Raw genomic sequence first — 21,673 nt, forward strand, 5'->3', positions numbered from 1 at the left:
ACTCCCTGCATCACCTCACACATGAAATGCTCATGTCCGCACAAGCCCTGCCCTACCTGGGAGCCGTCTAACGAATCCCTCAGCCACCTGTATTGCTCTCTCCACACCAAAGGCCCCCACAAGCCAAGGACGTCCACATACTGACCCTCCACGGGCACCCACCACTCAGTGTAGCCAAGAAACCATCAGATTTTCCACATCAATATTACCTCAAACTGCCCTCCCCTACACCCCATTATTGGCCGCAAAGCCCAACTGAGTGTCTCAGTACATACAGGAACTCCCTTTGTGAAATCACAGCAGCCACCACTCGTTGTCCTTGTACTCCAACAACAGTGGGCCTAGGTCCCAGCACCCTCTTCGCCATACACAGCTCAGCAGCCTCCCCCAGGCGCCGAGAGTAGCCAAAGGTAAGAATGGGCCAGCAGCAGGAGCATGGGGATGCAGGCAGAGCCGAGGCTGGCAGGCTGCTTTTCCACATGCACACACAAAGCAGGCGTGGTTGTGTGCACATGCATGTGTGTGTGTGTGTGTACGCATGAATGTTAATGTATTTTTTAAACTCAAACATTCCTTTGATTTTCTCCCGAGTAAGCTCTTGAGCCGTGCAGCCTTGTACACCCAGACCTGGATGCAGCTTTCAGGGTTTTTCTTTTTTGGGGCAGGCTGGGAATCTAGACCATATTGTAACTCCATTTCCCATGGAGGAGGCATTGTGACTGGGGCACATGCAGAAAGATGAGCATTTAAAAGAAAAGTCAATGTATTTTGCCAGCAACCCGCCTTGCAGCCATTATACAGATTTGTATTCTAATAGACCCCATCTTGTCTCAGTGCAGCCCTGGAAATGAAGCACAGAAAGGGGAAGCAACCTGTCCAAAGTTATACAGCCAGGTCGCAGCTGAGCCCGAGTCCCAGCCCAGCACCTTCACCCTAGACCAACTCAGGATTAAGCAACAAGCAACTGGCTCTGAAAGAGAAAATGTCACTAATGTATTTTGTTTAAACAGTAGAAACATGGCAAGTGAGATTGTGAACAAATGAACAGCAAACTGGCCTTTGATTTCATTTGGGGACATTTCAAAACTGTCCCAGGTCCCAGCACAGAAAGGGACCCTGCATGCTATACAAATGAGTTGTATGCAAGTAAAATGTGAATTTCCTCCATGCCGGGACATCACAGCGAGAAGAAATGTTTGGTTCCCACATTCTCCTGGCGTTCGGGGGAGCTGGGGCCACACTCCCTAGACTCCTTTGAAAATCCCAGGCCACATTTGGCTGCTAATCAGTGCTGCTGCACGTGCCTGGGTTTTGCAGAGAGAAAATTAACCCAGATTCTGGAAGGGATCTAAGCCATGCGCTACTGCATCTCTGCCAACACATCGGTAACTCTGTAATGCCATTCCTAGAGTGAGGACAATTCCTCCCAAGAGCAGGCGTGTGCAGGCTGGCTCTTCGGTGGGGACCCTGCAATGGGCTCCACACAAGCCCATCAGCTCTTCCTTCCAAACAATGCTGGTTCTCTCTCATACTGCTCAGAAGCCAGAGTTGTACTGGTTTAAGTAAAGGTGTGATTGTATACAGATCTGGCGAACCTCTGCCACCATGTCATAACATTTTTCCCAGATTTGGACCTTAGCATCCAAAATATGGGTGTTAGCATGAAAACCTCCAAGCTTAGTTACCAGCTTGGACCTGGTAAAGCTGTCACCACCCAAAAAATTAGAGTGTTTTGGGGCACTCTGGTCCCCCCAACAACCTTCCCTGGGGACCCCAAGACCCAAATTCCTTGAGTCTTACAACAAAGGGGAATAAACCGTTTCCCCCCCCTTCTCCCTTCCAGGTGTTCCCTCCCTGGGTTCCTGGAGAGATACACAGAAGCAAGCTCCATGAATCTAAACAGAGGGACTCCACCCTCCCCATTTCCAGTCCTGGAAAACAGAAGTACCGAGAGCTAATCTCTCTTCCCCCCTCACCCAGAGGGTATCCAAAGTCAGGCTTTGTAAATCTAACACACAGAGATTTTCCCCCTGACTTCTTCCTCCCACCAATTCCCTGGTGAGTTGCAGACTTAATTCCCTGGAATTCCCACTAAAGAAAAACTCCAACAGGTCTAAAAAAGAAAGCTTTATAAGAAGAAAGAAAAATACATTGTCACATGGGTTTAGCTTGTGTTGGTAGGTGTACAGGTCTAAACTAAACCAAATGGGTCGGTAGACAAGCCCTTACAAACCAGACTGAAAGGCAAGCACCTCCCCAGGCACCCTGTGGGGTTACTGGGGTTTCTGACCATGCCTTCAGCCATAGCCAGTGGCCAAAAAGCACATTTAAATAAAATAGCCCCCCGCCCCCAATCTTAGATCAGCCCCTTCCTTCCTTGCATAAAACAAATGGGACTTCAGCTCCACTTCTACTCTCCAAGGGGTAAACACACCTAGATGCAGGAGTAGCCCCACAGGCCTGATCCAGAGCTCCTGCTAAGCCTCCCACTGACTCCTGAGAGTTTTGGATCGGGCCCAATTAGCATAAGCCATTTTAGATTGAGCTGGTTGAAAGGTGGCAAAAAATTCACAAACGCTGGTGAGATGTCGGTGCTTTGATGTGAAATTCTGACTTGCTCTAAATGCCATAATGCTGAAGGGAAAGGCGAGGTGTATAGGCTGGCACTGTCGCCCTTCTGCAGTTTAAAAATGCCATGAACAAGAAAGAGTACATTCCTTAGTGGCTGCAGAAGTTACAAATGAGTATGGACCTGGAACACTTTCTCACATCTTAACAGACACACTTTCAGTGTAGGCTTCAGATCAGCGAAGTAAGCCTGATCTTTCCTGTCCTGTTAGTCCTAAAGCATTAAAGAGTTCAGAAGAGTTCATGGCCAGATGTGAAGCACAAACTTAATACATGGCTCATTCATCATGAAGCACATAAGAACCAGTCATTGTGGGGACAGGCTATTTCTAAGCCTTGTTTAACAATGATGCTACATCCTAGTTTAATTAAGGTATTAACATACAAATGTCTCTTTTAAAAACCAAATTTCCCTCACGTTATCTTAAAATATCACAAAACAAAAGGAACAGTGAATTCAAGTTTTATGTGTAACATTAAGAAAAATGCATTTTGTTTTTGTGAAGTTTATATGGTATTTAAATAGCATGATAAGCTCTTATGAAAGTAAACTAATTTCAGTAAATTTTAATTAAAAAAGACTATAGTTTCAGCCCATAATTACAACCAAATTGCCTTTCTTAAAAAATAGAATGCATCTTACACTGCTCTATCTAACAAGAGACATCCTTCCGTGCAGGTCACCTGGAGACAGTACTTCATGCACCAAGCATAATATTTATACCCTCCTGTGCAGCTCCCACCAAGCCTAAATGTCCTGTCTATATAGCACTCACTGGAGGATTGGGACTCAAGTTATTAAAATCCCCTCTGAGATAATAAAATCTGTTGCTCTTACAGATTTTGTAAGAGCAATTTTTCCAAAACTTGCTCTGCATAAAATTAAAGAACCAACTGTTTGGTTTGCATGATGTTAGACAAGAATAAATGATACTGCCTCCATTAAAAAAAATGTAACACAACGTGTAAACTTGTATAATTTTAGCAGCATTTTCCAGTCCTTCATAAAGTAACAACAGCAAAGAATGTAAAGCAGTGTTCTCGTCTACTTAATTTAACGTATGGAAGAAATAATATGGGTAGTACTTGCTGATTCATCATTTGTTTGTGAAGAACAACATTCGAATAAAATATTTCTGTGGGGAGCACTGCAGCAGATACATAATGTCCAGCATTTTGGGGCAATGTAAATATTTACAACTCTTATTTACAGTTTCTAAACTTACAAAAATACTGTAGAGCTAGAAAGTTGTGTAAAGTCACGTTTGGGATTAAAAAGTCTCACTTGTCCAGGAGACTGGGAAAAACGTTGCATAGCTGAATGAGGCTCTCTTGTTCATTCTGACTGTACAAACAGTACATATAAAAATCCTATGGATCAGATATCCCTGGTAGCTTCTAAGTCTTCACTTCTGCCTCTCCAACACTAGTTTTTTGGTGAGCCAACATCCACTGTGATTTTGGTATACAGTGGGTATTTCTCAGTTTTCACTACCTTGTATGACAGCGTATTTAAGCCATCAGAATTCATTGTCTCTCTGGTGTGAGCAATTCTGTCAAACCTGTGAAAATAAAATGATGCAATATTGTAATATTAGCATTGTAATGACCTCGAACTGCAAGCAGTGCACCGCACCCACCCACAGCACAGCTTTATGGCTCAATGACCACAAGAAAGGATTAAAACAGAGGTGGCCACAAGCAGCTGTTTTATATAGTCCCCTATGCCCCCCTCTTCTCCGCCTACCAGACTAGGGGGAGGAAAAGCTTGGGGCTTCTGCCCTGCGGTGGTGGGGCTAGGGGCTTCTGCCCAGTGGAGAGAGGGGTCTCAGGGCTTCAGCAGGAGCAGGGCTGAAGCCCTGAGCCCTGGCAGGACCTTTCTGCGGGACTGAAGGTCAAGACCCCCTCCTTCCCACAGGGCTGAAGCCTCGAGCTGACAGGTGCATTCCGGCGCTCAAATTTCTGAAGACTGTCATATGTGGCTCGGAGGGTCAGTACGTTTGGCCAACCCAGACTGAAATAATCAAAGCGTTCAAAGTTAATCCTACATCTGGGTATCCCAGCACGTTCCATCAGGTTAGGTGCAATAATTGTGTGACCGCTCGGCCCACTGAGTAAAGTAACTTATGTGATCAGACCTCCACATAGTAACGGGAAGGTGGGATAATCAGGAACAATCAGCCTTGAGAGCATCTCTAACTTGTCAAAAAGGTGAAGCGAGATGGACACACCTCTGTGGGTTGGGTTCATTATTACGGTCTCTTGCATGGCGAATCATTCGGCACTTCCCAATTACAGCATCTGGGCGAGATATTCTCATACCTTTAAAATACAGCCTGCGGAAGTAAACATATCGAGAGGCTATTATTATTCCTAACAAGTACTTGAGTACCCAGTTAAAGCCACTCCTTCCTAAAAGTTGTTTTTTTTTGGCCCAAAACAGGACAACCAAAACATTTCACAAATTTGTACCAATTCTGGAGAATTGTTTCAGTCAAAAAAAAAGAAAAACAGTTCTGGAAATGTCAAAATGAATGACAAATGGTCACTGGGTGAGAGAGAGAGACCCTGAAGGCCCCCAGTGTCCTGGAGCCCAGGCTCCAGTCTGAGCCCGGAAGTCTACACAGCAATGAAACAGCCCGACAGCCTGAGCCGGTTGACACAGGCCAGCCATGGGTGTCTAGTTGCTGTGAAGATGTTCCCTCTGAGTTCCTTTCCCAGATCCGAAGAAGAGCTCTGTGTAAGCTCGAAGGCTTGTCTCTTTCCCCAACAGAGGCTGATCCAATAAAAGATATTACCTCACTCTCCTTGTTTCAAATTAAACATTTTGTTTGACCCCATACAAGTTTTTCTGACTTTTTTGATTCACTTAAAATTCAAAAAAACGCTGGTTTTGAGTTAACCCAAAACAATTTTTTTTCAGTTATTTGGAATTGCCAGTGAACTGAAAAAATCCATTATTTGCACAGCTCTGCTGATTCGATGGTAAAGCTTCCTGAGCTAAAGCAATGGCCCAGATCATTTCAAAATCCACCATGTGCAATCCCGCTGAGAAGGCAATGCTGTGAGAAAGCACAAAGGTTTGAACCAAGCTGCAGTACTGCCTGCTAGATATATACAGAAGATGAATTTGCAGTATGGAGTTAATGATATCGTCTCTCTCCTTGCAGTAGAACGTTACATTGTACTCTCTCTGTGTGCGTGTGTAGAGTGTTAAATGCCATTTAGCAGGGTCGGCAGCCACACTATCTTTTAGTTTGAGCCACCCACTAAAAACTGCCTTCTTAGCTTTCAAAACTATTCCCCGTCCAGATGGTGCACCAGTCTCTCTGCAGAACTGCCCCATGAGGTCAGCACTGGAACTCTGCTGTTACCCTCTGGCTTCATATTCTGAACTCCTACGCCTGTATTTAATGCTTGTGGGTTCAATCCTGTAGAGTGCCAAGTGCTGTCAGCTCCCACAGACTCCAGAAGGAGTTGGGGATGCTCAGCACCCCACAGGATCCACTCATCTCCATTTCTTCCCACCATAACTGGCTCTCCATCACCTTCCCATAGCTGTCTCTCACTTGTCTGCCCGCACTATTCCCTATACACGCACCTACATTATAACAGCAGTATGCTCCTGATTTCCCAAAACCCAGTGGCCATCTGAACTGCTGCATTATCCAAATCCTGTCTTTGGTCCCCAGCAGGGAATAATGCCCATTCAGAGGACAGAGCAGAGACCCGGGCTGTAGGGGAGGCCATGATGTTGCAGTATAGCTTTTGTGGCAGGGCAGGGAGCCTTCTCTAGCCCCGCTGTCACGGGAAGGAGGGAGCGGGGCTGTGACCTCAGAACTGCAGAGGGGCTCCCTGCCGCTCTAACACAGGTCAGATGGCCCTTTTCTGTGTTCTCTTTGCTGTTACTACCTAGAGTCAAAAGCTGCAGAAAACGTTAACTCTCAGGGTAGTTCAGCTCTGGAACAGGCTTCCGAGGGAGGCTGTGGAATCCCCAGCACTGGAAGTGTTTAAGAACAGGCTGGACAAACACCCATTAAGGATGGTCTAGGTTGGATTGGTCCTGCCTCAGTGCAGGGGGCTGGACCTGGTGACCTCTTGAGGTCCCTTCCAACCCAATGTTTCCATGATTCTACGATTTCAGATTTTATACCACTCCCTCCCTCTCCCTTTGCTAATGCTCTCTAGCTGTTCTGTAACAGTTTCCAGCCACAGATGTCAGAGCATTTTACAAAGGGAATATAATTTCCCTTTAAGCAGGTGACATCATGCAAAGTTGGTTTTGCTTTTTTAAATAGGTAAACCATAACATTTATAGATGTCTCAGAAGTTGTTTCATAAACTCAGGACAAGTACAAAAGCCTATTAGAAGGCGAAGGGGTAGAGAAACATTTCAGACTAAACAGAGGTTAGTAAAACCTTTCATGTGTGAACTGAAAAATCGAAACACCGGAGATTTCCAAAAACTACAGGTCTGCTCTCTGTGCAGAAAACATTGTGAAATCTAAGGCACAAGCTGCACTGTGCAAATAGCTCCCTGCACCGGTTTCCATGGTATTTTATGCTCATTCCTGGAATTTTCAGTGTTCTATTTTACACGTTAGTATTTTGCAGCTGCTTAGATTTTGCTGACAGACTCCATTCCCTGCGTACTGGAACTGCAGGATTCCAGACTGGGCCGAGTTTCAGATCGACTGTGTTCCTGTCATGCAGGTGAGGTTTCTCACTTCTCCACCTGCAGAAAACCTGAATAGCCAGTGCCCCACAGCTCTTCTCCCCACCTCACTTTGAGCTGTAGAGCATTTCCTGAGATAGTGACTTGGGGGTTGGATTGAGGTGCCTCTCTGCAGGCCTTCCCAGCTCCACTGTCCCCAGCGCTGAGGAGGAATCAGCTAACATAGCAAGTGAGGAGAAAGCAGATTCTGGAAGACAGAAGGAATCTTGCTGCTGCTGAACCCGTGGCCCTGACCTGGCATCTCTCAGGCCTCACACCGAGATCAGCACCACCAGCAAGCTGCTCACACCCTTTGCCACTGGGTGCTGACTGCTCCTCCCTGCCTCAGCTCGCTCTGACTGGGAGCCAGCGCAAAGAGTGAGCAGGGCACCCTATGCTCCAGGGCCATCCTTGGCTGCAGACCCATGTAGCTCCCTCCAGGCTCCAGTTCTGCATTAGCATCAGCCTGCACCGTGACAGTTCCTCTGGGTGAGGAGGGGAAATGTGCTCCCAGCTCCCCTTCTCTGACTTGCTGTGAAATCAAGACCCTGCGCCAGAGAGGAGACTCCGTCGCCACCTCCCACTTCCCTACTAGGGCTGTGCTGCAGGGTCAGAGATGGCGGAGAGCCCCAAACGGTTGTGGTGGCCAGCAAACACAGCCCTAGCCAGCAAGGAGCTCGGTGCCGCCCCTCAACCCACCCCGCCCATCTGACACGGGAGCTGGAACGGACGGATGCTCCCAGCTAGTGTCTCCCCAGAGAGCTCTTCCCCTGGGAGTGCAGTTTACAACACACACACTCCTGGCCTTTTGGTGTGCAGCATGTGAAACTGAGGCTCTCTGGCCACTCCAGTGCACCTCTGGCGAGGCACTGCCCACAGAGCATGAGAAGAGGGAAAGCTCTAGCGCGCAGGGCTGCAGACACAGCATGGGCTAAAGCCAATTGCTTTAAGCATTACTCAGGGGGTCGTAAGTCACACACAGACAGGGAGAACAGTGCTGAGGGCCCAGGCTAGTAGCGGCTTCCAGCTGCACAGCAATGCCATGTTCCAGCTTGGGTCTTACCGGTTATAAATGTCGTCATCTTCGCCACCCCAGCCCCAGTAATTATTAGGAAATCCATTGATTTTTAGGAATTGCTCCTTGCTTAAGGCAGACACACCTCCGAAATACTGATTGTACGGTAAACTGCAAGGGGAAAAGAGCTTTGTTAGTGCACCAGGCTTGTTACTGAAAAGCCAGGGCTGGATGGTGCCATCAGACACAGCCCTGAGCAAAGGGGTGCATACACTGCACCCCTTGACCTACTTTCATGGGCACTGCGACTCCCAGCTTTTGCCTGGTCTTCTGGGGTAGGGCTAGTGATGATGCTGGCCTGGACCAGCAGTAAGTTGCTATCCAACTGTTAGCCCTTCCTCTACCACTCTGGCCATTGAGTCAATCTGTGGGGCTCCATTCCCCCGGCTCCAGGGGGGCAGTCAGTGGCTGAGTAGCCTGGCTCACTGCTATGGATCTGGAGAAGAGGTGCAAGAGCCCACGCAAGATACATGTGCAGCATTTGTACAGCGTAGCCCAGTGAAAAGCAATGGCCTTTAGGGCCCCGAAGCAGGGCTGTAAATGGGCTTGTTATGAGCAAGTTTAGAACAGGTTTCCAAGCGCAGTATTCAAAAACGAGCCTTTGCCCATTTCCTAACAAGGTCTGCTACCAGGCACATTCTCCCTACAGGGTGAATAAGCAGGTGGCTAGGAAGAGGCACACCACAGAAACGACTAGCAGTGCTGGGCTGGTGGGTGGGGTCTGTCACTGGAACAGAGCGTGGCTGGGAGTCTGTCACTGGAAAGACTAGGAGAGCGGGGCTGGGGGGTGGGGTCTGTCACTGGAACAGAGCGGGGCTGGGAGTCTGTCACTGGAAAGACTAGGAGAGCGGGGCTGGGGAGTGGTGTCTGTCACTGGAACAGAGCGGAGCTGGGAGTCTGTCACTGGAAAGACTAGCAGAGCGGGGCTGGGGGGTGGGGTCTGTCACTGGAATGACTAGCAGGGCAGGACTGGGGCGTGGGGTCTGTCACTGGAATGACTAGCAGAGTGGGGCTGGGGCCTGGGGGTCTGTCACTGGAATGACTAGCAGGACAGGGCAGGGGTCTGCCACTGGAATGACTAGCAGTGTTGAGCTGGGAGGTGTGGGTCTGTCACTGGAATGACTAGCAGGGCAGGGCTGGGGGGTGGGGTCTGTCAGTGGAATGACTAGCAGGGTGGGGCTGGGGGTCCGTCACTGGAATGACTAGCAGGGCGGGGCTGGGGGGGTCTGTCACTGGAATGACTAGCAGGGCAGGGCTGGGGTCTGCCACTGGAATGACTAGCAGTGTTGAGCTGGGAGGTGTGGGTCCGTCACTGGAATGACTAGCAGGGCAGGGCTGGGGGGTGGGGTCTGTCAGTGGAATGACTAGCAGGGTGGGGCTGGGGTCTGGGGGTCTGCCACTGGAATGACTAGCAGGACAGGACTGGGGTCTGTCACTGGAATGACTAGCGGGGCGGGGCTGGGGTCTGTCACTGGAATGACTAGCAAGATTAGGTATGCGTGCGCTCATGCATTAGGTGGAGCAGAGACACATTTAGTCTCTCTCTCTTTTGGTGCTGTCTTCCCTGATCACTCACCCACCATAACCACAGTGCCTCCGCCCACATGTTAATGGCTGAAAATTCTACCATGCAGCCATTTCTAGGTGCAAATATCTGTGGGGTTTCCCTGTCAGACAGGTCATGATGAATAAGCTGATGACATGGCCAAGAAGATCATATCTTTGTCCCCAAGAACAGGCATGGGGACCGTTGGTCTGCGAGGGACATTCTCCACACAGCACAGTGTCACTGGGATTTTCCAATATTCCAGGGGTGACCATTCTGGAAAACCTCCTGGCCCAGAAATCCTGACAAACTCTGCTAACACAATGCTAAATACACAGGGCCAAATTCACCTGGGGTCTTGGGTAGGAGCAACCCCACTGCCTTAAATGGAGACAAAATAGCATTTACTGGTTGCTTTAATGGATACAGGATAAGATCAGCAGCTACTGGATGAGCACAAAAAAATCTGAAAAAGATCAGCTTCTATTTTTCTACTCCTGTGACTGATATATGAAAACTTTTAAGAACAGTTACTTAATCTTTCCCACAGAGAACACCTTTTTTTTTCCAGTCTTACACTGTAACAAATTGCAGATAGGAGTGATTTTTCCAGGCCTTCAATATGAGGTTTATACTGGAGATGCTGCCACTCTGCCATAGGCATGGCAGGTTAAAATACAGATGAGTAACAAAAAGTCCATTGAAAAGAGCTCTCACCGAAATCCAAACTTATCCATCGATACAGAAAGGTGCCGTGGCTGGCTGTAACACTTGTAGATGTTCCTGTCGTCCATTGGAACTAGGTCTACGTCACTAAATACAAAGCAATCATAGTCATATTCTTTCAAAGCTTCTTCGAAGCCTATGTTCAGAAGTTTAGCACGATTAAAGGTTTCTTCTCCATCCTAATTTAAAACAAACAAAAACAATAAAGCACCTTAAGGAGGTTAGTATACACTGCCCATTTCTTACCTGTTACTAAGTATACCATCTGTCACACTGGACCTGCACCACCACCACCAGAGTCAAAGTCCCCCTGAGCCCTCACAGCACAGGTGATGGAATACAACCAGCACTACAACCCATCTAAAGAGCTTGACACTGACGCCCAAAAACTCCTTTGCCCAAATGCTGTATTTTCTGGGCAGCTGAATCTATGTGCGGTTCAGAGACATGTGGGGAAGCTGAAATGGTAGACAACAGAACAACCAGCTGGACTACACTCCATTCATCCTGCCAGTTACTGGCACATGAGATCCTAGAAGCACAGGTCATCCCCACTTCCCTCTCTACCCACCCCATCGCACAGGTGAACCCCATCAACCTTGGGTGGGCATTAGCGTGTGCCCTTGTTGCTAAGACGGCTAACGGCATTTTAGGCTGTATAAGTAGGGGCATTGCCAGCAGATGGAGGAACGTGATCATTGCCCTCTATTAGACATTGGTGAGGCCTCCTCTGGAGTACTGTGTCCAGTTTTGGGCCCCACACTATAAGAAGGCTGAGACACAGGAGTTCTCAGCCAGGTCAGACCACCTCCACCACTGCAAGTTTGAACTGGCATCTGCTCAGCTGGCCAAGCACATCCATGCCAGGGACACAGACAGCAAGCGTTCATCCATTTGGTGTTTTCCCCTCTATGCTTTATGCCTAGACTCTCTCGATGTAGATTCAGATAGGTCTGTGGACCCTAGTGGCTGCGGCTGTTTCTGATGGGACTGTTATTACAGCCAGACTCCTCTGACTCAGACACAGCCCTTGGCTTTGCTGCAGCTTGGAGGACTGTAGGCTGTGATCCACGAGCCCTAGCAGGCTAAAATGCACTAGTGCATGGTCCATGGAGAGTTGTCCTGGCACATGGTGCTGAGTCCTCCTTGTTTCCAGTGGCTAAAATTTACCCAGCCCTTTCCTGGTGCGATGGGTCCCTCACATAGGCAACTGCTGTACTTGCCACAGGGACATTGTGTGATGGCAAATGGGGGGGGGGGGGCTGTGTGAGCATTAATGGGAGGACAAGCCATTTGCAAGACACGATCCCTGCTAAGGAAAAGCTTCTGAACCCCAACAGCAACAAGGACGTTGCCAGGGCGTTACAGCTGTGATCAGAACAGGAAGGTGCACACTGAGGTTTTTTGTGTGTATCTGTTGTTAAAAAGGGCTGTGTGTTGCTCAACTGATGACACTTCAGAAGCACTGTAAGGGCTGGAGTAACTGAGGGTACGTCTACACTACCCGTCGAATCGGCGGGTAGTGATCGATCTGATGGGGATCGATTTATCGCATCTAGTGTAGAACCCTGATCGCTCTGCCGTCGACTCCGAAACTCCACCAGGGCAAGAGGCAGTAAGCGGAGTCGACGGGGGAGTGGTGGCCGTCGATCTCGCGCTGCGAGGACGCGAAGTAAGTGATTCTAAGTTGATCTAAGATACGTTGACTTCAGCTACATTATTCTTGTAGCTGAAGTTGGTTACCTTAGATCAATCCCCGCCCCCCAGCGTAGACCAGGCCTGAGATTTAAATTTCCCAGTATCCCACGAGCTGCTGAATGGTTTAGCCTCATACTAATCCCAACGCTTTCAAAAGGAAAAATACAGAAGTAGGAAATTCACTGTGTTTTGTACTCTCTCTCCTGATCTATTTTTGTGGGTGGTGGTGGAAGGAGGCTTGGTAAAAGCAGAATAAAAAAATTTAAAAAACAAAACAAAAAAAACAGGGCCAGATTCTAATATCCTTTCTCTGGTTTAGTATCACCTTGCTCTATGAGTGTTCGCCTTGGCTTCAATGGTACCATTCAGTGTAACGAAGGCCAGCAAAGCCGGGCCCTGAATCTGTACTAAATGAATAAATAAATATCCTCTTCCTCTTGGCCAAAGAAACATCACGCCCTAGGGGAATCCCACTGTGCCCTGGGCTCAGCCAGCTGTTACTGTGTAGCTAGCTTCCACTCGCACTGTTTGCAACGTGTCTGTGTGGGGCTCCGTTAGCCCCACTGAGACCTAGCTTCCACTCACAGAACATTCAGTTAGTTACTTGTGACATTTAAGCAGGAGGCAAACAGCTGGCACGCTTGCTAATGTTACAATTTGTGCTTATTTATTTGCCTGTCCTCTGGTTATGGAAACCAATTCAGGTCCGAAGGACGATAGGCAGCGAGCACCTGCGCAGAATGTGTCCCAATGCAAACCTCCAGGGGAGTGTCTTCTCCCTTTTCCACGCATAGAACGGACCATCCCAGCGGGTCTCAGCAGCACACACAAGGCGGATTCACAGCCAGGCATGTGGGTAATCCTTCGTATACAGGGCAGAAAGCTGGCAGCCTGGTGAAAACAAAGACTTCCCCTTCTTCATCACCTAGGACTTAGAACTTGCGCAGCCAAACTGAACAAGAAGTGCTGTCTGTGTTAATGGCCTGTCAATTAGCATGAGGGGGGGAAATCTGTACCAAGAGAATCCCTCAGACGGTAGAGTGCTCATTCACATGGTGGGGACTGAGGCCACAAACAGAAGAGTTAGAGAAGAAATCCCTTTTGCTTTTGTGACACAGCTACCCCCAGACAAACAGCTTGATACTTGATCTAGCTGTGGTTTGTACAGACTTCACTGAGGGATCTATAGCCATCTTCTCACCTGTGGAGGCTGGAGTGCTAATCCTGTGGGGCCTGCCAAATAGCTAACTTCCACAGCTGCACACATGCACCCCCACCATGGCAGAAGGGAACCTTGCCCTTTGACCGGGCAGGAAATATGGCCCAACTGCACCATGTGCATTAGTCTGTCACAACTCTTGAGGCTCTACCCTCTACATGGAGGCCACTAACCAAGGAGCAGCAGCAGGCTCTCGACGAGGAAGGGGCAACTGTAGACAGACCTTCAGGGCCCTGTAGATGTCCAGAGAACACCTTCGCTCCTCTGTCACTTCAGGAATTAAGGTGGGTAATTCTGCCATCCCTGTCACAGCAGAGGGAAGGAAAGGAGCCCCCAGAAAACTCCTCTTCCCTGCCTGGTGGCAGGCTGGAAGCCTATCTAGCTCAGGGAGGAGAGTGCAGTCAGACCAGACTCAGACCAGAGATGTTCTATGGGAGCAGCTCTGCTGGAGAAACTGGAGTGACCTGCTCTGAAAGTCTTAGAAGCAAGCTGTGATCTGAAGCTCCTGGATGGGCCCAAGGGCAGGGAGGCCAGCCTCTGTCCCACAGGCTCTGAAGGCTGTTGCCAATTGCCAGCATGGTGAAGCCTTTGAAGGAAAGCAACAGGCGGCTTCATTTTGTTTAGAAAAACCTCTTCTAAGCCAGGAAATACCAGCTGCCGATAACAGTGCTCAGCAGTGGGGAAGTGGCACAAGTATGCAGAGCTGTCAGACACCAGGAAGGAACCAGCAATCCCCCTGTGGGACATGAACAGAGATATAATTGCCATCTTCAGCCTCGGATGTCCACTGACAGTACGAAACACAACATGTACTCCCAGGGTCCCATTTCCGCACAGCACCCCCTTCTGCGGCATGTATACACTACACACCACGCCCAGGTTCTGATTCAGGCTGGAGCCTAAGCCCCCACTTCTGTCCCCACACCAATCAGTCTGACCCGGGTCAGCAAGCACTCAGGACCCAAGTCCTAGAACCCTGCTGGGGAGGGGCAGGGGTCTCAGTGCCCGAGTACCACTGTGACTTGGGTCCAAGCCCTGTCCTTTGGCAGTGTGGACACAGCTCAAGCTGCAGACCTGATTGAGAAGTGCTGCGTAGGGCAGTGTGGATGCGCCAGCACAGCTGAGATCCGGGTCTAGCAACTGTAAATGCAGCTTTGCAGTGCAGTGTGGCGTATCAAGTGCTGGCGTGGAAACACAAGAGCTGGGTGTACAATGCAGTGCAGACGAACTCCAGAGCTCTGAGGAGATGGCAGCACCTGTGGGAGAGGGTAAGGCTCTGGGCACCGGGCCGACTGCAGGGGTGACAGAGACCCCTTCAGTGTCGCGGGGGGCATGCCTGTGTTAAACATTAACATGGGGGGGGGGGTTAGAGAAGTCTTGGAGACTTGGACATCCAACTCCCATTGGCCGTCACCAGTAGCACAGAGAGAGACATTTTGGACAGGATTGTGATAGGCCTGCTTGCGTGTAAGTGTCTGTGGGATCAAGGCCTTAACGCTCAGGTGCCTAGTTTCCCAAGAGACATATGAATGGCCATACTGGGTCAGACCAATAGTCCATCCAGCCCAGTATCCTCTCTTCCAACAGTGGCTGGTGCCATGTGCCCCAAAGGGAATGAACAAAACAGGTAATGATCAAGTGCTCCATCCCCTGTTGCCCATTCCCAGCTTCTGGCAGTCAGAGGCTAGGGACACTCACAGCATAGGGTTGTGTCCCTGCCAATCCTGGCTAATAGCTATTGCTGGACCTGTCCTCCATGAACTGATCTAATTCTGTTTTGAACTCTCTTATAGTCTTGGCTTTCACAACATCCTCCAGCAAGGAGTTCCACAGGTTGACTATGCGTTGTGTGAAGAAATACTTCCTTCTGTTTGTTTTAAGCCTGCTGCCAATTAATTTCATTGGGTGACTCCTAGTTCTTGTGTTAGGTGAAGGGGTAAATAACATTTCCTATTCACTTTCTCCACACCAGTCATGATTTTACAGACTTCTATCATATCCTCCCCTTAGTTGTCTCTTTTCTAAGCCGAACAGTCCCAGTCTTTTTAATCTCTCCTCATATGGAAGCTGTTCCATGCCCCTGATCACTTTTGTTAGCCTTCTCCTTTACCTTTTCTAATTCCAATTTATCTTCTTTGAGATGGGACGACCACATCTGCACGCAGCATTCAAGAGGTGGGCATACCATGCATTTATATAGAGGCAATATGATATTTTCTGTCTTATTATCTATCCTTTTCTTAATGATTCCCAACATTCTGTTCGCTTTCTGGCTGCCACTGCACATTGAGCTGAGGTTTTCAGAGAACTATCTCCCAGATACTTCTTTGAAAGCCCCTGTCCAAATCGACATGTATTTGATTACTTCTCTAGGACTACTACAGCATCCAACGTGTTTCTAGTCCACACTGGATGTTCTTTGCTAGGAGTATTATTGACTCTTCAGCCCCTGGTGCCATGCAGCCAGCAGTAGCCATAACATTGCCGCAGTAAGTAAAATAATTCCTTAACAGAAAACAGCAGAAACAGAGTGTGGTGCAGAAATGTCCGTTATCTGACTTGCAGCTGGAGGCGCGTGCTCCCCACTGAACACGCCAGCGGCAGAATGCAGGGAATGGAGTGCCGTGGACACTTACAGGCCACACAGTTGTCAGCTGCTTTCCAGATCGAAGGTCAGAAGATTAACTGAGTTAAACTGGAATAACCCACTGTTGCAGGTGCCTTGCACAACTGCCTCCCAGCACACAAGAGAGTAATTGGCATTGCTCCCAACAAAAGGTCAGGGCTGTTCTGAGCAGCCTCCCCACAGGAGAGTCTCTTCATTATTTTTCTTCTCAGTACCCATAGGAGATCATAGAAACAGCAGCATCTGCCTCCGCTGTACACTAACCCACAAGCAGAGTGACCCAGCAAACTGGCAAATAGGAGCTAGGCAGCATTTCTTCTTATTCTTTCTAAAACACAGCCCAGCAGCTCCATCCTGCCCTGTGAAACAACATGTAAAAACACAACACTCACACATGAGCACAGTCAGATACCACACAATGTACCACACATGCAATCACAGGACACAGCCAGGGCCAGTGAGAAATAGCTGGAAAAACAACTGAAATTTGCAGGAAATTTTCTAATCCTCCCCAATCCCTCTACCCATTTTAGCAACATAATGTGACACTCACAGCCACGTGCACAGAGAGAACCCTGCACATATCAGGGTGAATGTGTTAGCTCAGTAAAGCAGCAACAAGGGGTAACTGTGGATGTAGATACACCCAGCAGCCAAGTCAAGCGAGTGCTCTAGGAGGGGAAGGCTGGTTCAGTGGCTGAGGTGCTAACCTGGGACTCAAGAGACCCAGGTTCAATTCCCTGCTCTACCACACACTCCCTGTGTGATCATGGAGAAGTTCCTCATCTACTGCAATGGGGATAACAGCATTGCTGTGCCTCCCAGGGGGGCAGGAGGACAAACTCAGTACAGACTGGGAGGAGCCAAGTAGTGGGGCAGGAGAATTATGTATGGAACAAGTAAGCAGAGTTCCCATCCTGGAGAGAGTGACTGAGGTGACACCCAAACTAGTCACTCATGTTCTACCTGGGAAGAATTTTCCCCAATGTTTTTAAAGACTACCTTGTCCCCAGGAATGTGGACAGCAGAGGAGGAAAGTGATTTCAGGGGGTTACAGGGAATGGATGGTCATCTCACTCACAGGCCTACTGGTGCATTCTACAACTCCTGCAGTGCCTATCCCATAATGGCCAGGGGCATTCTAAACATGAGGGATGGCATTGTGCGATGTAGTTTGGAGGGCCAGCTAAGCGCTGGTGGAACATTGGCATTTGTGGTTTCTATTGTTGACTGGGCTGGGTCAGGCAGACCTGACCTGAAGACCTCATCTCAGATGTTGCAACACATTGTGACCAGTGCTTGTAGATTATGTGGCATGACTGTTGTTTGCAGATGCAAAACATTAGAGGGATCTTGCAAGCTCCAGCTGTCCTAATCAATTGTTCATTGTAACATCTTTTTTATCTCCCACCGGCAAGTCACAGCAGCAGGTTTATTTCTTAGATTATCCATTTAAATAGATGTTGGCATGTGAATGGCCCAAATTAAGTTAATACTTAATTGAGGTAAACAGGCCAAAGGTCAGGTTCACAAATGTGTTGATGGTATTTGTTCCACTGAAGATTGGTTATTGACCCATTAACTGAGGTTGGCAGAATGTATCCATTTACATCAGGAGGAATTTAAAAAAAGACTAGATTTTCAAAAACAATAGATCATAAAATTGCTGCTCTACATTCCCCCTCAACCCACCCAGCTTGAGTTTTCCACTGGCTCTGGTTACACCCCAGAAACGTTACAAATACCACTTTTCTGACTTCCGTCCAGCATTAATGTGGTGCATTTCAGACAGCCAAGAATTGAATGGTGAAGATGCAATGGATTCACGCCTGAATTGCATTGCACGGAAAGGAAGAAGTTTGACATTACCAGCGCAGCAGCAGTAAGGGTCAGCGCTCCTCTCTCTTTCTATGACATGTAGAGTACAGAAGAGCACGAAGGCGGAGTGCAAGAATCAGATCACACAGTAATTTTCCTTGCTTCAGTGACTGCTTTGCTACAGACACGATTAACAAGTAAAGGTAAAATTTCCCCACTAGAAGGAAAAAAAGAAAAAAAAAAAAGAAGGATGGATGCAAAGGGAAGGACAGACAAGAAAAAGAGAAAAGCAATTGTCAAGACAGCAGAGAAATAAGAACGTTTTCCTCGTCTACTTCTGTCAGAGCACCCACATTTCTGTAACCGCCCCGACGCAGCTTTCCTCTCGCCCCCACAGAGGGTGGCGGCTGGCTTAGTGCCACTGACAGTTCTCTATGTTAGGGACATAATGTTTCAGAGATGTGCAGAACGTGTTTAGACTTGTTCATATTTAGACCAGCACAGGAGAAGGCAAACATTTTAACTGCAAATTAGGTCACGTCAGTTCCTACACAAAATCACTGCCCTCCCAAAAAGGAGATACTTGCAGAAGAATGAACTGTACCTCTCTAGGGTCTGTATACTCAGTATATTGGCACCATGTCTAACTCTTCGTCAAGGGGGCACATTTTAAAAGACTGACTAGATAATGTTTGTGCAGGTTAATTTTACAGCATATGCCAAATGCCCTGATATAGTTCTTTTCCCGTGACCAGGCAGTGCTTGCCTTCATTGCCAGGGACACTAACCACTGGAGATTAGTCCCAGAGGTGTTATCATCACTGTGATGTGGATATCTGCTCACTAGCAACTAGCCCAAGGCCACAAGTCATTTTTCAAATGCCTCTGAAAAGCTATCATATGATATGAGATATTTACAATGAGCAATAACCCAGTCGTAGGACTGAAATCCCATATTTTAAACAAGATACTGCACACCCTAACGCAAAAGATAAATTAACATATGAAGCTTAGAACAACCAGTGACCATTTATTAGAAACGGTCACACACCACTAACTTATGACTTTCCAAGTTATGCAAATGTTCCCAACTTGTGAAACTAGCATGTTGGGTGAGAGGAGCATTCTGGCTGATGGAAGTACAGAACGCAGAGGCATCCAGCTTTGTCCCCACCAGCACATGTGTGTTTTCAATGGGTATTTTACCAGAACACTAGTATTACTATATGGCCAAACAGAATACACATGCATGTACATAGTGGATCCTTAGTGCATCAAAATACCATCTTCACGAGCTAGGGGTGGCTGGGTATTTACGCCACCATTTGTGAGAGGCGTGTGGTCTTGCACGGCTCAGTCTGGAGAGCTGCACTCTAAATCGTCATTTATGCTGTGCTGTAAAGGTGGTCTGCAGAGCAACTTCAGGGATAACATTTAGTACAGTTAGTCTAGCATGCTATTACTAGTTGTAGAAAAGCTGATTCAGTCACCAGTATGGTCTGATATATAAGCATGTTACACATACATAGAAAAATGATTTGAGGAGGATTAATGACAGAACATTATAATCTAAACTAAAATAATCTGTAGTTGCATATCATCTGTAAATAGAACCCTCTGCCATCACAGACACATGAACAAAGTCATATCAAGCACAGCAGGTAAGTATTAACATTCCTTAGGTCAGTATTTACCATTACTATAAATACATAGCAATCCGTTTCCTGAGGCATAGAGAAAAGTTCAAACCTTTCTGCTGCACCTGAACACACCAACCGATCTTGACTTTAGATACCATCCATGGTCATTTGCAGTGGTGTTGTAGCCAGGCTGGTCCCAGAGTATTAGAGAGACAAGATGGGCAAGGTACGGCTGATCTGATAAAAGATATTCTTAATCCACCTTGTCTCTCTTGACTCTAGAAACAGTTATGCTCCAGGGAGCGTGCTGCCTTTCAGCATTGCACAGGGCTGGGATCCAAAACTAGACAGAGATGCTGTGTTAATATTTATCTGCCAGACACTCAGAGAGACTTCACTGGCACCCTTCGGAGTGATAGCGGTGCCCTTTCAGCACAACTAATGCATTTTTCTTAACTTGTTAAGTTTCTCAATGTGTGCACAACAGCCAATTTTTTGGGAATCATGGCATATGCTCAAGCCAGTCGTGTTGTTTGGAGAGAGACAAAAGCAGGGCTAAAAGGCAAATATACTGGAAGTAATGCCAGTAATGTTTTTCTATTCCATTTACTTGAAATGGACTTGTCTACATCTATAAGAGATCTATGTTCTATCCACACGCAGGACAGTTAGTGCACTGTTCCTATTATTGTTCCTGGGGGTTATCTGGGTATCTGGCCTGCATCATACAGGCGGTCAGACTAGGGACTTGATGCTCCCTTCTGGCCTCACAAGTTGGTGATAAGTGTATCCTGGTGGAAATAAGATGAGACTGTATTACTAAAAGTTCTCTCAAAGTGGCTACTTAAGTAGAAGCTACTCACAAGGAATTTGCTTAACTTGAGAAGTGGATCTCAGGTTTACTGGGGAAGCATTTTTCTAAAGCTATAAAAGCAATTAGCAGAAGTGTTTGGATTTGTTTGAAGATTATGCAGTGAAGATCCCTGACTCTTCCATTTTGTGCATTAATCTTCTCAACCAGCAAGTTGGTTACCGAGTATAAGCCAACTGCACCTTTGCACGGGAGTACTGTAGCCGTTATTCTGCAAACATACGCATGTCCCAAGTCCTCACCTGATTGATAACATACACTCCATAGTCAAGCTGTTGCCTTTGAAGGATTGGGTGGAGATAATACAGCCAGTACTTCAGATGCTCATCACGATTCCTGAATGGTATGATGATTGCTACTTTCTGAAGTGCTTTACAGTCTTCTGGAGCATATCGGCCTCCTTCTCTCACTTTAGGGTTTATCCTCTCAGCTTCCTCAGGATTCACAGCCCGGGAAAATTCCACATTCAGTGCACCAACTGGAAAGGACCATGACAGACAGTGAGTTTGCAGATTCCAAAAGATCCACACAATTCTCTGTAAAGGTTTGAAGAAATATATTGGTGGAGGAGGGGGTCTGGATCTGAATAGAATCCGACGGACATGAAAAACTGCCCCCTCAACCAAGCACAACAAAACCAGCTGCACAATACAGGAACAGCAGGAGACCCTGCCCCACTCAGGGAAGACTCACACTTCAATGTGCTTTGGGTCAGGCCTCAAATTTGTATCTGATATTTACTGGGTCTGAAAATCCCCAGACCTGCCATAGGTAACTGGCTCCTACATGGACTAACATCCCAGCATGCATTCTGCTGTTGGCACACCCTGACACCAGCCCGAGGAGAGAAGAAACACTCCACTTAATCACTACCCCGCAATATAGTGCGGGTCTTACATGGTTGAAAAATAATCTCCTTATTCCAAGGATTAATGACATGCAAAACTAGCAAAACCACCTTTTTGCTAAGAATACCCACAGAGCAACTGAAAGTACACCCACCTTTAAAGTTCCTGTTCTAGAAACACTAAACAAAGCCATATTTGCATTCAGGCTGGCAACTTCAGTGCTTGGTATCAGCAGAGTAGGTTTGGAAAGTGCCACAGTAGTTT

At 47.6% G+C, this 21,673-nt stretch overlaps 1 protein-coding gene across 1 annotated transcript in view; it reads right to left on the minus strand.

Annotated features, from left to right (window-relative positions):
- Window positions 1-2,112: 2,112 nt before the first annotated feature.
- Window positions 2,113-21,673, minus strand: part of B4GALT1 (beta-1,4-galactosyltransferase 1) — a 69,547-nt gene continuing 49,986 nt past the window's right edge. The window contains exons 2-6 of the mRNA XM_030567738.1: window positions 20,804-21,039; window positions 10,681-10,868; window positions 8,406-8,528; window positions 4,860-4,964; window positions 2,113-4,190 (exon numbers count right to left, since the gene is read on the minus strand). Coding sequence (XP_030423598.1) covers window positions 4,055-4,190; window positions 4,860-4,964; window positions 8,406-8,528; window positions 10,681-10,868; window positions 20,804-21,039 — 788 coding nt within the window. The 3' untranslated portion in view covers window positions 2,113-4,054. The remainder of the gene's footprint in view (window positions 4,191-4,859; window positions 4,965-8,405; window positions 8,529-10,680; window positions 10,869-20,803; window positions 21,040-21,673) is intronic.

The sequence above is a fragment of the Gopherus evgoodei genome, chromosome 6, assembly GCF_007399415.2.
Source record: "Gopherus evgoodei ecotype Sinaloan lineage chromosome 6, rGopEvg1_v1.p, whole genome shotgun sequence".
Taxonomy (NCBI): Eukaryota; Metazoa; Chordata; order Testudines; family Testudinidae; genus Gopherus; species Gopherus evgoodei.